The 13816-nt window shown below is 36.2% G+C and overlaps 2 protein-coding genes across 2 annotated transcripts in view; one reads left to right on the forward strand and one right to left on the reverse strand.

Annotated features, from left to right (window-relative positions):
- The window catches only part of LOC110019287 (O-glucosyltransferase rumi homolog), a 10546-nt gene extending 5711 nt beyond the window's left edge, over positions 1-4835 (forward strand). The window contains exons 4-6 of the mRNA XM_020716910.1: positions 530-740; positions 877-1269; positions 4755-4835. Of these exons, the coding sequence (XP_020572569.1) occupies positions 530-740; positions 877-1269; positions 4755-4835 (685 nt within the window). The remainder of the gene's footprint in view (positions 1-529; positions 741-876; positions 1270-4754) is intronic.
- A 596-nt stretch (positions 4836-5431) lies between these two features.
- Positions 5432-8037, reverse strand: LOC110038923 (oxalate--CoA ligase). The gene is made up of 4 exons (XM_020743853.1): positions 7750-8037; positions 6571-7633; positions 6394-6497; positions 5432-5861 (listed from the first exon to the last, which is right to left on the reverse strand). The coding sequence occupies exons 1-4, from the start codon at positions 7948-7950 to the stop codon at positions 5652-5654; spliced, it is 1578 nt and encodes a 525-aa protein (XP_020599512.1). The 5' UTR covers positions 7951-8037; the 3' UTR covers positions 5432-5651.
- Between the last annotated feature and the right edge of the window lie 5779 nt (positions 8038-13816).

Genomic DNA, 13816 nt, shown 5'->3' on the forward strand with positions numbered 1-13816 from the left:
AAAGAGAGAGAGAGAGGTAGAGTCTATTTATAGATTTTATGAGTGTCATCATCCGTAAATATTGCATAGTTCTAGACCAAATCATTGGACAGTCGAGAGTGATTCCTTTGATTAGATATAATTTTATGAGTATTTGAATGTTTTAATGTTGTCGAAATTAGAGGATCTTGGCTCATTAGATTTGTCTCGTCGATTTAACTATGAACTTGACAAATTTAGAGATCACCTGATTTCTCAAAATTTGTTCCAAAACTTTTCGTTACATTTTAAGTGTATAATCATGGATCGCTTTTTACATTATTTCGTTTGTTTCACTTAGACATTTCACTTGATTGTAAATTAAAGTGTGGACATTTTAAAATTTAATTTTTGAAGCTTTTGATTAAATATATGTTGAGATTCATGCTGATTAATATGATTTTGTAGGGACCTATCACTATCCAAAAAAAATTTTAAATACTAATTAAATATGGAAATTTTGTTTTACTTTTTCATTAACAGTTTGATTTAATTTTGTTGGCTAATTCAGGTATAAAGTATATATAGAAGGAAGAGCTTGGTCGGTGAGTGAGAAGTACATCTTAGGTTGCGACTCACCGACGCTCTATGTGCAGAGTCGGTTTCAAGATTTCGTAAGTCGTGGGCTCAGGCCGGGCCTCCACTACTGGCCCATTCCACAGAACGACAAGTGTCGGGCTATTAAACAGGCCGTTGAGTGGGGCAACTCCCATCCCGCAGAGGTCTGCTACCTCATCTTGAAAATTTTATTTATTTCTTCTGTTGTGTCGTCTTTTTTTCCCTGAAATATTTTAATCTTATATATATATTATATAAGCTAATAAGAAAAATAAAAAAATTGATATTAAAAATGAACAGATACAGGCGATGGGGAAAAGAGGAAGTAGCTTCATCCATGAAAGCCTTCACATGAACTATGTATACGATTACATGCTTCATCTTCTCACTGAATACTCAAAGCTCCTAACTTTCAAGCCCACAAAACCAGAAGACGCCATGGATCTCTGCTTGGAGTCTGAGGCCTGTCCCTCTCATGGAAAGGTTCGAGAATTCCTCATGGAATCCATGGCGGCGGAACCCATCTCTAATGACTCAGAGCCCTGTAATCTGCCTTCTGGTTTTCAGCCTTCGGAGCTCAAACAACTTCTCATGGAGAAGACCACTGATGGGACGAAGATGGTGGTGGAAAGTATGATTAGGAGGAGCCATGGAGGGAAGAGGTTATCAGGTAGTGGTTTTGGGATACGTGGCGTTTTTATTTTTATTTTTATTTATTTAAGTTTTTTTTATTAAAATTATAATGATGTATTTAACAGTGTTTAGGTTTTTATAGTTTTTATAAAATAATTAAGCGAATATAATAAATTGGGAAATATCTTATCAATCATTTTTAAAATCCTTTAATTGCATGCCTTTCGTTTAATATCCAACTTATTTTATTTTATTTTTGTAATTTTAAGTAAATTCATATGTACAAAAATATTAATTGAAGTTATATTGTCGCTTTCAAGGAAAGTATTGCTTCCACGAACTAGAGTAATTATTAGCATTATGAATAAGTTGGGCAAATGACAGTGCTTTATCGGTGGGATTAAAGTTTAAATATTGTAATAATTTTTTAAATGGGATGATAAAGACTACTTGTCACATTTACATGTGAAATTTTCTTCTTAAAAATTTCAGCATTGAGTGATACATTTGATTTAAGTATTTCTTTCTCAAGAACTAAAAACTTCACGGTACTTATTATCTAACACACACACACACACACACATATCCATTGAGGTGTAAAGGAGTTGAATTTGAGTGAGTCAAGTGTGTATGTATTAGGGTCATGAATAATATGTCCATGTTCGACTCTTCGAATTCGTTTGTTCGTTTGATCAAGTATTCAACTCACTTTCTTAATGAATAAATCGAATATGAGCAACTTCGCAGACCTAATATGAACTATTCGTGAAATTTTTTTTTTTTTTGACAGTCATATTGATCTCTAATTTTTTTAAAAAATATGAATTTGATACAATTGTTCCTGTTTAATTTCCAAAAATTATATACCAACAACTAAAAATAGTCAATATAATATTTTAACAAACCAAACTTTAAATATTAAATTTTACTGGCTTTTTTCATCACAACTACCCTTCTTTACCCGCTAGTGAAAACTTTGAGTGAACGTTTTGTGGAGTTAAAATCTTATATTTAAATTTTGGGCGTTTAAAATTTGATATTCAATATTTTGAGTGATTGTTATGTAAAAGCCCCAATTAAAAAAAAACATAACTTAATAAATAAATAAAATTGATTTCCACTTGACTAACATGTCAACGGTTGCATAACATCCTAATTGTCGCTCTCCACACAATTTGGGAGCACATTGTATATTAACATTTGAAAAAGATATTTGATTAAGAGCATTGGTCACTTGAGCAACAATAGGATCACGACAAGCTTTAGTTTTCAAAATTATTGTCTTGTTCATATTGGTATAATTGTACTGATTTTAATATCCTTACATTTTTTATGAGCTTGTTGGTAATCTTATTGATATGATAATTGTTGTTTTCTAAAGCATATATGATGGAAGAATAGCTCGTTGTTTGAGCACTATGCGAAAATTTAGCAAGTATAAATAAATGACCCACACTAGCGAAAACAAATTTTATATGAAAGGTCTTGAAAGTGAATAATTATGGGGCTTGGTTTATTTCAAAGATTCTAGAGATCCATTCCTTAAAAAAGGATGGACTAAAAATTCTAAATTGCTCGGGTTGCCTTCTATGATGGCCGTAGAATGTATTTGAAGTTGGTAGATTGGAATAGGTAGATGGTAAGAGACAGCTGAAGTCTTCATTCTAAACTATCAAGTGTCAAATAGGTAGATGGTAAGAGACAGCTGAAGTCTTCATTTGTCAAAGATGGGCTAGCAAAAATGTGTTATAGAAACTATCAAGTGTCAATCCATAGTTGACAGGAGACGATTGATGCTTGTGCTAAACGATTTTGTTATGATTAAAAATCAATATTAAACATTTCATGTGGGTTGACAATTGATAAATAGCAGGGGAATTTAACATGAGCATCATAGTAGTTGTCCGTCGGCCAATAATAAAAGAACTATGATGGACACAGCCATAGAATTCTTCATGAATCTCCAAATTTTCTTTCCTAGAAAACCCCTTTTTAATGTGCAGAAATGTGATAAATAGATTTTTCTTTTGGTGTTTTATGTTAATCATTTGTATAGAAATTTTGGACATTCCACAAAACAATTTAAAAAGCTTCTCTCACTTGCTTGATATTTATTGAATGTCTCAGTTCCTTAATGATCTTAAACTGAGCAATCTAAGCTTTGTTGAATTTGTCTCATCAAGGCATTTGAGTCTGTTATTGGCACACAAAAGTTCAAGGGCTTTTGATCCATTAAATAGTAGTGAGTAGTTTTTATTAGCGTTTATGCACGCTTTATTTAAGCTCATTTGAACTCACATCTTGCCAGTTTTTTAAGCATAATTCTAAAGCATAATTCTAAAGAATTTATATATAAATACTTGGGTGATTTAAGAACTAAAAAATTAATTAAGAAAAAATATAATTGATTCTTGGAATTGATGTATTTGAGAGTAAATCTTTAGTTCTCGAAGCACTAAAGTATTTTTTACTTAAAAAAAACAAGTGCATCACATGTCATTTGATATGTATGATAGTCTTATATATAGTTAACCATAATGGGTGCATAAACCATTATACAGTTCAATAGCGAGCAACATGAAAGTCATTGGATTGGAATGTGTTTTGCAATATATATTAAGAGGGGAGAAGACTCTCAGTAGCTCAAAGTAGGAGCACACTCGGATCTGTCCCCTTTGGAAGCTCTTCTTAGTCTAGAATAGAGAGCTCGTAATGAAAAGCATCACAAGGATGCCATTAACAAGGGGTGTTTTAGAAGAATTAATGTGCATATGTTGAACAAATATTTTCAGATGTGATAATGGGAATAAGAGTAACCACAAATTTTATAGGTAGAATTAATGTGCATATGTTGAACAAATATTTTCAGGTGTGATAATGGGAATAAGAGCAACCACAAATGCGAGGGTACCATAGTAGTTGAAAATAATACCAATTTAAGGGACTTGTTTCAACTTGTACGAGCTCATTTTTGGGAAATCATCTTGAATGGATTATTGATGATTCTCCTTTAAAGTGATTCTCAAGTGCCACACTTAAGGAACTTTTTTGTAGAACCCATTGAAATCTTCTCATAAGAAATCTTTCAAGAGAGTCATCTAACATCATCATAATTTGTTATTATTTGCGCTTGGCATGAATCCATATTTTTTTTGTCTTATCACACATAAAAAAAAAAAAGACTATTAGTACACTTTTATCTTCATCAATGCTATGTTAGTTTCCCATCAAAGCTATTTATGGATTTTGAGAGCGACTATAATATTGCTAGTTCTTGGCCCCAGACGAAGAATCTAAAGGGTGTCAATGAGATAGTTGGAGTTGCTAAATTCTTCCCTTGAGTCGGATTGTGGTGAGAGACAAAACAATGCCTCTGCATAACCCGATCAGCGTTGGTCATTGGTTTGGATGGCCTGCATTCGGTCGGCCTCTAGCCAGGGTTCGAGGAGGGGATGGAGGAGTGATAGATCTGGTCATTTAGATTCTTTGGTATTCTGCTAATGAACCCTTATTCCTCTGCTAATGGGCCCTTAAACTTTTGCTAGGAGGTCCTTGGTCTTCTACTGGTGGGCACTTGGTCTAGTGTTGGTGGGCTCTTGGTCTTCCATCTTTGGGGCCCGTCGTAGTTGAACTCTTTTGTCTTTTTAACCCCTGGATATCCTCAAGATTTGTGCAGACGCATTTACCATGTACACAAGCAAATAAATTAATGACGTTGAGAGAAAATTATTAAAATTTAAATTTAAATCTTTGAGCATGTTGAAATTAGATTTATCCTTGAATCACTCATAAGGAGTAGAGCATTTGGAAGGAGAACAAGGGTCAAAACTATGTAGCTGAGTATGACAAGGCAGATAAGAGGGGATTTTTCATTAGCTCCATGGAGTGAGAAATCGGAATCTGATTTACCTTTAGTATCCCTTATTTATAAGGATTTGTCCTTCATAAAATTGAGTACTTAGACCTACATCACTCACACACCTTTGGACGCATATTTTGGGTTCGACCATCCTCTTATGAATTAAAGCACTCGGCTAGTTTCTGTTAAAGATAGTCACTTATGGTCCTAATGGATGGGTAGAGAGTTGTCGATTGGATTAGCTTTTTTTGATCAAACATATAGAGTTGATTTAAATTTTTGCTGATATATGTTTTTTACTTACCAATAACAGTGATTACTTTATAACTATGACTTCCAGTCAAGTATCTTGACTTCCAGAGATTCCACAAAACAGACATATTATTGCAATACAAAAAAGATTAGGTACGAATACTTACATAGAATCAACGAAGACTGTGTAATATATAATTATCCCTAATATCTATAATCGAGACAAATTAAGATTGGACCACTTACCTTTTCCACTTTCGTCTCATTCAACGAAACAAACGGCATGAGCCACATACTATTTAAAATAAGCTGACGCTTGGCTGAAAGAGGCTTAAGCCCCAACTTCGGTGGCTTTCCCCGGAGATAAAAATTGCTCCGCCACCATCCGCCGCGGGATCTTACCAGTCGCCGTCTTCGGTAGAGACTCCGTCACAAAAATTTTCTTCGGCACTTTGAATGAGGCCAGATTTTTCTTGCAGAAACTCTTCATCTCCTCCACATCAATCTCCGTTCCTTCCCTCGGAATCACCGCACAGTTTATCTGCAATAAAACAATCATTGAATTCTTATATTATTTTCCCATTGTATATTCTCGGCCGCAATTATTTGAGAGGCAATCAAAATTCCTCCAATTTTTTTTTTTCAATTAAATTTGTGTCTAAAATTATTATCCTGATAAACTTCAACAAAACATAACCAAAGTTGGAAATAAACCTAATTTGAGCTAACGCGGTTTGACGAATTAAAATAATAATTTAAAAAATCTCTGATTTGAAAAAAAGAAGACGCTTCATTTTAAAGTAAGATTAATTTAAATGTTATTTTACCTCAATTCAACTAAAAGAAAATTGATTGAAGAAGAACTCAAACCAAAATGTAAGATGTACTAAATTCGTTCGCACAAAAGTTATGTGGTCCATAAATTATATAAATTATATATACAACACATAACTTTTGCATGATTCTAGGAATATTCTGCTATGTCATGATTCTAGTCCATAAAAGAAAAGATTGAAGTACAAATTAATTTTCATTATCTTTTTCTTTTTCCGAATTTTAATTATGGTCATTACCTCCTCGCCGTACTTGTCATCGGGAACGCCGAATGCCACCGCCTGTGCGACACCTGGGTGCGCGAGCAACACGGCATCAACCTCAATCGGAGAAATCTTTTCTCCTGCAAAAATATCAAATAAACCGTCAATCACTGATCAAACGGCAATTATTTAACCACACAAATTAAGTTTCACCTCCCCGGTTGATGAGCTCTTTGATGCGGCCGACGAGGTGAAGATATCCATCCTCGTCCACAAATCCGACATCTCCGGTATGAAACCAACCGTACAAGAAAGCCGCCTGGTTCTCCTCTGGGTTGTTCTTATAACCCTTTGTCACGTTCGGCCCCCGGATGCAGACCTCGCCGGGAAATCCCGGCGGAAGAACCGCTCCCGTCTCGTCGAGAATCGCCAGCTCCTGTCCGACCGGCCGGCCCACAGAGCCCGGTTTGTGCGGACCGTCTTGGGGCAGTGGGTTCGTGCACATGAGGTGCGAGGCCTCCGTCATCGCGTACGCCTCTAATACCGGAGCCATGAATGTAGTCTCGAGTTGTGAGAGAACTGCCGGAGCAAGCGACGCGCTGCAGCTGCGGATGAACCGGAGAGGCGGGTATGGCGCTTCTGATGCTGAGGCATGGCGGTCGAGTAGGATCTGGTGAATGGTGGGAACCGCGGTGTACCAGCTGGCGCCGGCTGCCCGCATGTCGGTCCAGAAAGTGGAGGCGGAGAAGCGACCGATGGCCGGAAGAGCTACGGAAGCGCCGGCTGTGAGAGAGCTGAGAAGCCCTGCAAGGAGACCGTGGACGTGGAAAAGGGGGAGAACGATGAGGGTTGAATCATGTTCCGTTAAGCGGTAAACGGATCGGATGTTCTGGACCGATGCAGCGAGGTTTTGCTGGGTGAGAGGAACCCCTTTTGGCCGACTCGTCGTGCCTGAGGTGTGCAGGAAAAGTGCTACGTCGGAGTGATCGTTGACAACGGAAATCACCGGGGATGAATGACCACCTTCGGTGGCTGTACTGTCCGTTAGGCCTTCGATCTGCACAACGCCGGATGGATCGGGGAGACTTGCTGTGGCGCGGGAGATGCCAAGTTTGGCCGCGGCGTTCACCGCAGCAGCATTCCCCTGTTTATTCGTAACAAGAAGTTTCGATTCTGAGTCGGAAAGATAGAACTCGAACTCCTCCTGCGTGTACGCAGAATTCAGCGGCACGGCCGTCGCACGCGATCGGATAACCGCCAAGAACATGATCACAAACTGCAAACATCGATCGCGATAGACAATTGAAAGAGGTAAATCATTAGTTAATTAATTCTATTGCAAAACTAATTGGTAAAGAAATCAAAGAATAAAATTAAGCATAGAAATACAACCTCGATCGTGTTGGGGAAAGTAATCGCAACAACATCGCCGGGGAGGATACCTGCAGCGATTAGGCGGGATGCGGCAGAGTCGATTAAGTTGTCGAGGCGGGAGTGAGTGATTTCGAGCTTGCCGGGTACCAATAGTGATCGCCGGGATGGGAATTTGGCGGCTGCAAGTTTTAGGGCTCCGGTTAAGGTTTGATCTGCCATGATAGACTGTAATGCGAGGTGGGTAGCAAATGAAAAACCAGAGAAGGAAGAGCTGAGGTCGGTGCAGTTATGGAAGGAGGGTGAATGCCCCTTTTATAGTGAGTCGCGTCTGGAGGAGTTTGTGCCGCGGAGATCGTTACCGGCACGTGTCCATTTATTCATGGCGTAATATATATAAAGGGAAAATGTAGACCACACTCAATCATATTTAAAAAGAATATAACAAAAATAGCCAAAGATAAAATATATATATAATATATATATAGCATTAATATCAAAAAAGAATAAGAACAAATGAAAGGCCTCCTAAGTCCAACAAGACTTTATTCCTAAATCCAACAAGACCAATAAAGTATCTATAACTCCAGAGAGGAACAAAAACTTAATCAGAAGAGCTAATTTTTTATGAAATGCTTCAACATATAGCTTTCAATTTATTCGACATAGAATGTGAAGAAGAGATCCACACATCCTAAAGACGAGATCAACAATAATCCTAAATGAGCATGAATCGAAAGAAAACCTCTATTAAATTTTAATAGCTCTCTAGAATCAACGAAATATGAGGAACAAGAAAGAAAGAACTTACTACAACAAACATAATAGTTGGTGTAAGAAGATAGAAATCTTAAGAGCTCAGCTAATTCTAGTGAAAATGTAGAAGAACTCTTTCCATAAAATTAGGAATGTACATATTTATATATATATATATATATAGCAACCTAAAGTAACTTGACATATCACAATTGGCCCAACAGGCCAACCAAAAGAATAAAGCATATTTCTAATACGGTCGAAATAAAGGAATCCATCTAGTATTGGTAAGCATATCAAAGATCCAAATGTATCTTTGAGATAAATGTACAAGTCAACATGGGTATGCCATAAATTTTTTAAAAACAATTTAGCCCCCAAAGCAAATTATATCTTCGAAAGAACTTACAAGGAAGCAGTCTAATTAGGAATATCATGCTTCAACTTCCTTATGCTGCTCTTATTGACAATCCAATGAATATTCTATAATGTATCTTTAAATAAACGTGTGCCCACACAAACAACACATATTTGATATATCTATAATCTAATGCTCTCAAGCACAACATAAAATAATCTTTTAATGGTAATATTATAAAATAAGTTTAGAGATGTCAAAAAAACAAAAAATAAAAAATAAGTAATGAGTGTATTGTTAATGATTAAGCTAATTCTATATCTCAAAATTAATAGTAGAAGTCCCGCAACCTATATTTTTCATTTTTATCAAATTCTCAATGTTTTGATTGCGTTTTTCATTTTTATCAAATTCTCAATGTTTTGATTGCGGCAAGTGTAAATACATTGGCTTGGTGGATCAAAAAAATCACTTGGATGGTATTTTTGTAAACATCAAAGTTTCGGGTTGTCTGTATGTAAATATTCCCAATATTAAATAACAAAATAAAGAGACCAATAAATTTTTCTCATTGAGATTTAGCAAATTAGCCATCAGAAATTGGCATATTTTTCTATGTCAAATTAGACCCGCTTAACTCATAAGAGTTCTATGAGGGATAAGTCGTCATTTTTTTTTTATTTTTTTTTTTTTGAGCCACCTAAAATATGCAAAATTATTTTTTCAGTTATTTTCTTATTGTTGCCATTGTAGCATTTCTTATTAAATCTCTTTGTGCAGACCAGAATGGCTAAAAATTCATCAACAATGAACGTTTCCAAAATCACTGTTTTCTTTTATTGATGATTACAAATTTTATAATATGGTTCATTTAAGTAAATACATGATGATAGAGTGTTGTACTTAGTCTTAACATTACACGAATATCCAGCACACACAGATGAAAAGAAATCAAAAGAGGAAACATCATGAGTTTTTATGTGAATTGGTTCATTTAAGTAAATACATGATGATAGAGTGTTGTACTTAGTCTTAACATTACACGAATATCCAGCACACACAGATGAAAAGAAATCAAAAGAGGAAACATCATGAGTTTTTATGTGAATTGGTTCATTTAAGTAAATACATGATGATAGAGTGTTGTACTTAGTCTTAACATTACACGAATATCCAGCACACACAGATGAAAAGAAATCAAAAGAGGAAACATCATGAGTTTTTATGTGAATTGGTTCATTTAAGTAAATACATGATGATAGAGTGTTGTACTTAGTCTTAACATTACACGAATATCCAGCACACACAGATGAAAAGAAATCAAAAGAGGAAACATCATGAGTTTTTATGTGAATTGGTTCATTTAAGTAAATACATGATGATAGAGTGTTGTACTTAGTCTTAACATTACACGAATATCCAGCACACACAGATGAAAAGAAATCAAAAGAGGAAACATCATGAGTTTTTATGTGAATTGGTTCATTTAAGTAAATACATGATGATAGAGTGTTGTACTTAGTCTTAACATTACACGAATATCCAGCACACACAGATGAAAAGAAATCAAAAGAGGAAACATCATGAGTTTTTATGTGAATTGGTTCATTTAAGTAAATACATGATGATAGAGTGTTGTACTTAGTCTTAACATTACACGAATATCCAGCACACACAGATGAAAAGAAATCAAAAGAGGAAACATCATGAGTTTTTATGTGAATTGGTTCATTTAAGTAAATACATGATGATAGAGTGTTGTACTTAGTCTTAACATTACACGAATATCCAGCACACACAGATGAAAAGAAATCAAAAGAGGAAACATCATGAGTTTTTATGTGAATTGGTTCATTTAAGTAAATACATGATGATAGAGTGTTGTACTTAGTCTTAACATTACACGAATATCCAGCACACACAGATGAAAAGAAATCAAAAGAGGAAACATCATGAGTTTTTATGTGAATTGGTTCATTTAAGTAAATACATGATGATGGAGTGTTGTACTTAATCTTAACATTGCACGAAGATTTAGCACACACAGATGGAAAGAAATCGAAAGAGGAAACATCATGAGTTTTTATGTGAAAACCCCAAAAGGGAAGAACCACGACGTTTGACTCAATTGAAATGATTCCATTATGTCTGATGCGTGCTAGAAAATTTGCGGCGGTAGAACAATGGATTATCGTCTTAGCGTTGTACGAAAGTTTAGCATACAGCTAGATGAAAGAGAAACAAACGGTGATGACTCCAGAAGTTTTTAAGTAGAAAACCGGTAAGGGAAAAATCACGGGGTCTGACTCAGTTACGGAAATCCAATATTGATTGATGATTACCAAATCTCTTATCCCGTAAACAGGAAATGATATATATATTTTTTAGATTACAATGTCGACTGACGGCGTCTGGTTGGTGGTGATCGATGGTGGTTAGTGGTAGTTGATGACGGTTGATAGAGGTCGACGACGGTCAGCGGAGGTTGACGATGGTCGGCGGTGGTCGACGATGGTCTTCGGCGTTCTGCGGTGGTGTACAGCGGTCGACGGTGGTCAGCGGTGGTCGATAACGAAGGTCGGCGGTGGTTGACGATGATAGGTGGTGATGCTGAGCTGCAGCTTCTCCTCAAGGTCTCAGACTCTCTCTAGACTTCAGCTTCCACTCATGTGAGGGATTGGGGTCTATTTATAGTGTTATGGGTGCAATTTATGCAAGAATATCAACCATTTTAATCGGACGGTCCAGAGAGTTTCCTTCAATCATGTGACGTTTAATGGACATTTGAGTGCCTTAACGATGTCGTCGGAATTGAGTTATCCTGACCTCGTTGGATTTGTCTTGTCGAGAGACTCGATTCGAGTATAGGCTTGCTAGTGTCGACATTTGTTTGACCTTCCAAATGTGTCAAGAAATCTTCTAAGGGTGGTTTAATGATTTGATCTAAGCTTGATTTGACTCGGATTGGACTAGTTTTTATATCATTAGGTTTTCGTCTCATCGAGCCGGTCAGTTTGACTATAAGTTTGCTGAAATCGAAGCTCTTGATAAATTTTTATCAAGATTTGAACTTTTCTTGCTCAAAATATCATCTTGGGATCCGTGTCATGTCTCGAGATTTGTAGCGGATGATGAAAATTTGTTGGTGGCATATCAATGTCAAAATAGGCTATAAAACTTTGCCGACCCTTAACTCGACAGTAGCAAAATTATACAAGTGATGAGACTTCTGCTAGAGGAGCGTCGTAACAAGTCCGGGAAATAGCATCGTTTTAATGACAGTGTTCTGATGACAACTACGGTGGTGGCATTCTGAAGGTGGTGAAGCTAGAACATGATGATAGCCAAACAATGATGACCCGACTACAGCGGCTGCTAGAAGAGCAAAATAGAATGCATATAAATCTCTCAGAAAATGTCTTTCATTGTCAGATTAAAATATATAAAAAATAATAATTTTTAGTGGTTGAACTTCAAGCTCTCTCCGAGAAGGTTCGCGATCTGTCCTCGTATACAGTGACGTTAAAAATCGAACATTCCGTTCACCTCCACGTGTACTTCGTCGGCGAGGTAGCGTGTGGGCGCCGCCTCGGCAGATTCCTGCATCTTTGACGCATGCCACGAACTGCCCTGCCGGTTGTAACCGGCCAGGCCGGTTTGACTTTAGCAGCCCGGTTCCGGTTTTATGCGGTGGAGGTACAGAGGCTCATATCGGCCAGGTAATTTAGCCAAATCAAGACCGTAGAAAATGCCATCGGATGGTTATAAGTGAGAGGAAACACTTAAAGAACGAAAGAGATAGGCATACTATATATTTTAATAATTCATGACTCCCAAGAAATAAATTGTGGCACAAAGAGGGAGAAATAAAGTGCAATTAATAATTAAAAAAAAACTTATATATTGCCTTCTACGTCACCATATTATTTTTGGGTTGATATTTGAGGTTGAGTGGGATGAAATCTATTAATTGCATTATTATCCTATTAATTATATTATTTTGTAATTTATGATGATAGAGTGGTAATTTAATGCCTTAAAGTTATACGAAGATCTTGCACCCATATAATCAAAAGAAACACAAAAATAGGTAAAAAATATGTGGTTTATTCGAGTCAAAATAATCTAATATATGTGTGAAGATACGCTCTTTTCTCACATTAGGAATAAAGAGATTATAATTTTAAAATGAAAATTATACTTATTAATAAATTATAAGTGTTGGGAAATTTGTCAACAGTCGTAGTCTGTCTATAATGATTGCAAGGAGTGGTTGTCGGTGATCGTTGGTCAGCGATGTCAGATGGTGATTGTTGCGGTGGTCTGCGGTGGCTGATGGCTATGGAGGCTGACATTTACTCGTAATTTTTCGCCTCTAGAATAGACTATGGATTTTCATTTTTCATTTCATTATTTACCTCTTCCAAGTAAAGAGAGGGGGTCAATTTATAGCTTTTTAAGAAGAGGCATTTTGGTCTATTGGCGTATAGCTTTCTTAATCGCATGATCGGTTTGTCTATCTCGACCCCCCCTTTTCACGTGTTTTCTTAAAGGGTTGGGTGTGTTGATGATCTCAGAATTAAGCGATCACAGTCTCGTCAAGTTGTTCGATTCAACCATAACTATGTTAAAAGTGAAGTTTATTTGATCATTCAATTGATGAACCAAAGCATCCAATTATGCTTGAATGGTTTGATATGCACTTTATATGATTGAAATTGGACCAATTCTAAAGTCTTTACATTTGTTTTGTTGAGCCGGTCATTATAACTATAAATTTGTTAAAATCAGGGCCCGAACGATCTTTAATTTGATATTATAACATTTACTCGTTTAAAGAAAAACATCATGCTTATGATATAATTTTTAGTGATATAACAATTATATTTATTATATTGAGCCGGTCATTATAACTATAAATTTGTTAAAATGAGGGCCCGAACGATCTTTAATTTGATATTAGAACATTCACTC

Source organism: Phalaenopsis equestris, unplaced genomic scaffold (genome assembly GCF_001263595.1).
Source record: "Phalaenopsis equestris unplaced genomic scaffold, ASM126359v1 Scaffold000002, whole genome shotgun sequence".
NCBI lineage: Eukaryota > Viridiplantae > Streptophyta > Magnoliopsida > Asparagales > Orchidaceae > Phalaenopsis > Phalaenopsis equestris.

What these genes read in the sequence shown, in the direction of transcription:
- LOC110038923 (XM_020743853.1), bottom strand. Translation starts at nt 7,950, where the DNA reads ATGGCAGATCAAACCTTAACCGGAGCCCTAAAACTTGCAGCCGCCAAA. An exon ending in AGAGCTCATCAACCGGGGAG is followed by an intron (nt 6,498 to 6,570) that starts GTGAAACTTAAT and finishes ATATTTTTGCAG; the next exon opens with GAGAAAAGATTTCTCCGATT. An exon ending in ATGACAAGTACGGCGAGGAG is followed by an intron (nt 5,862 to 6,393) that starts GTAATGACCATA and finishes GTTTTATTGCAG; the next exon opens with ATAAACTGTGCGGTGATTCC.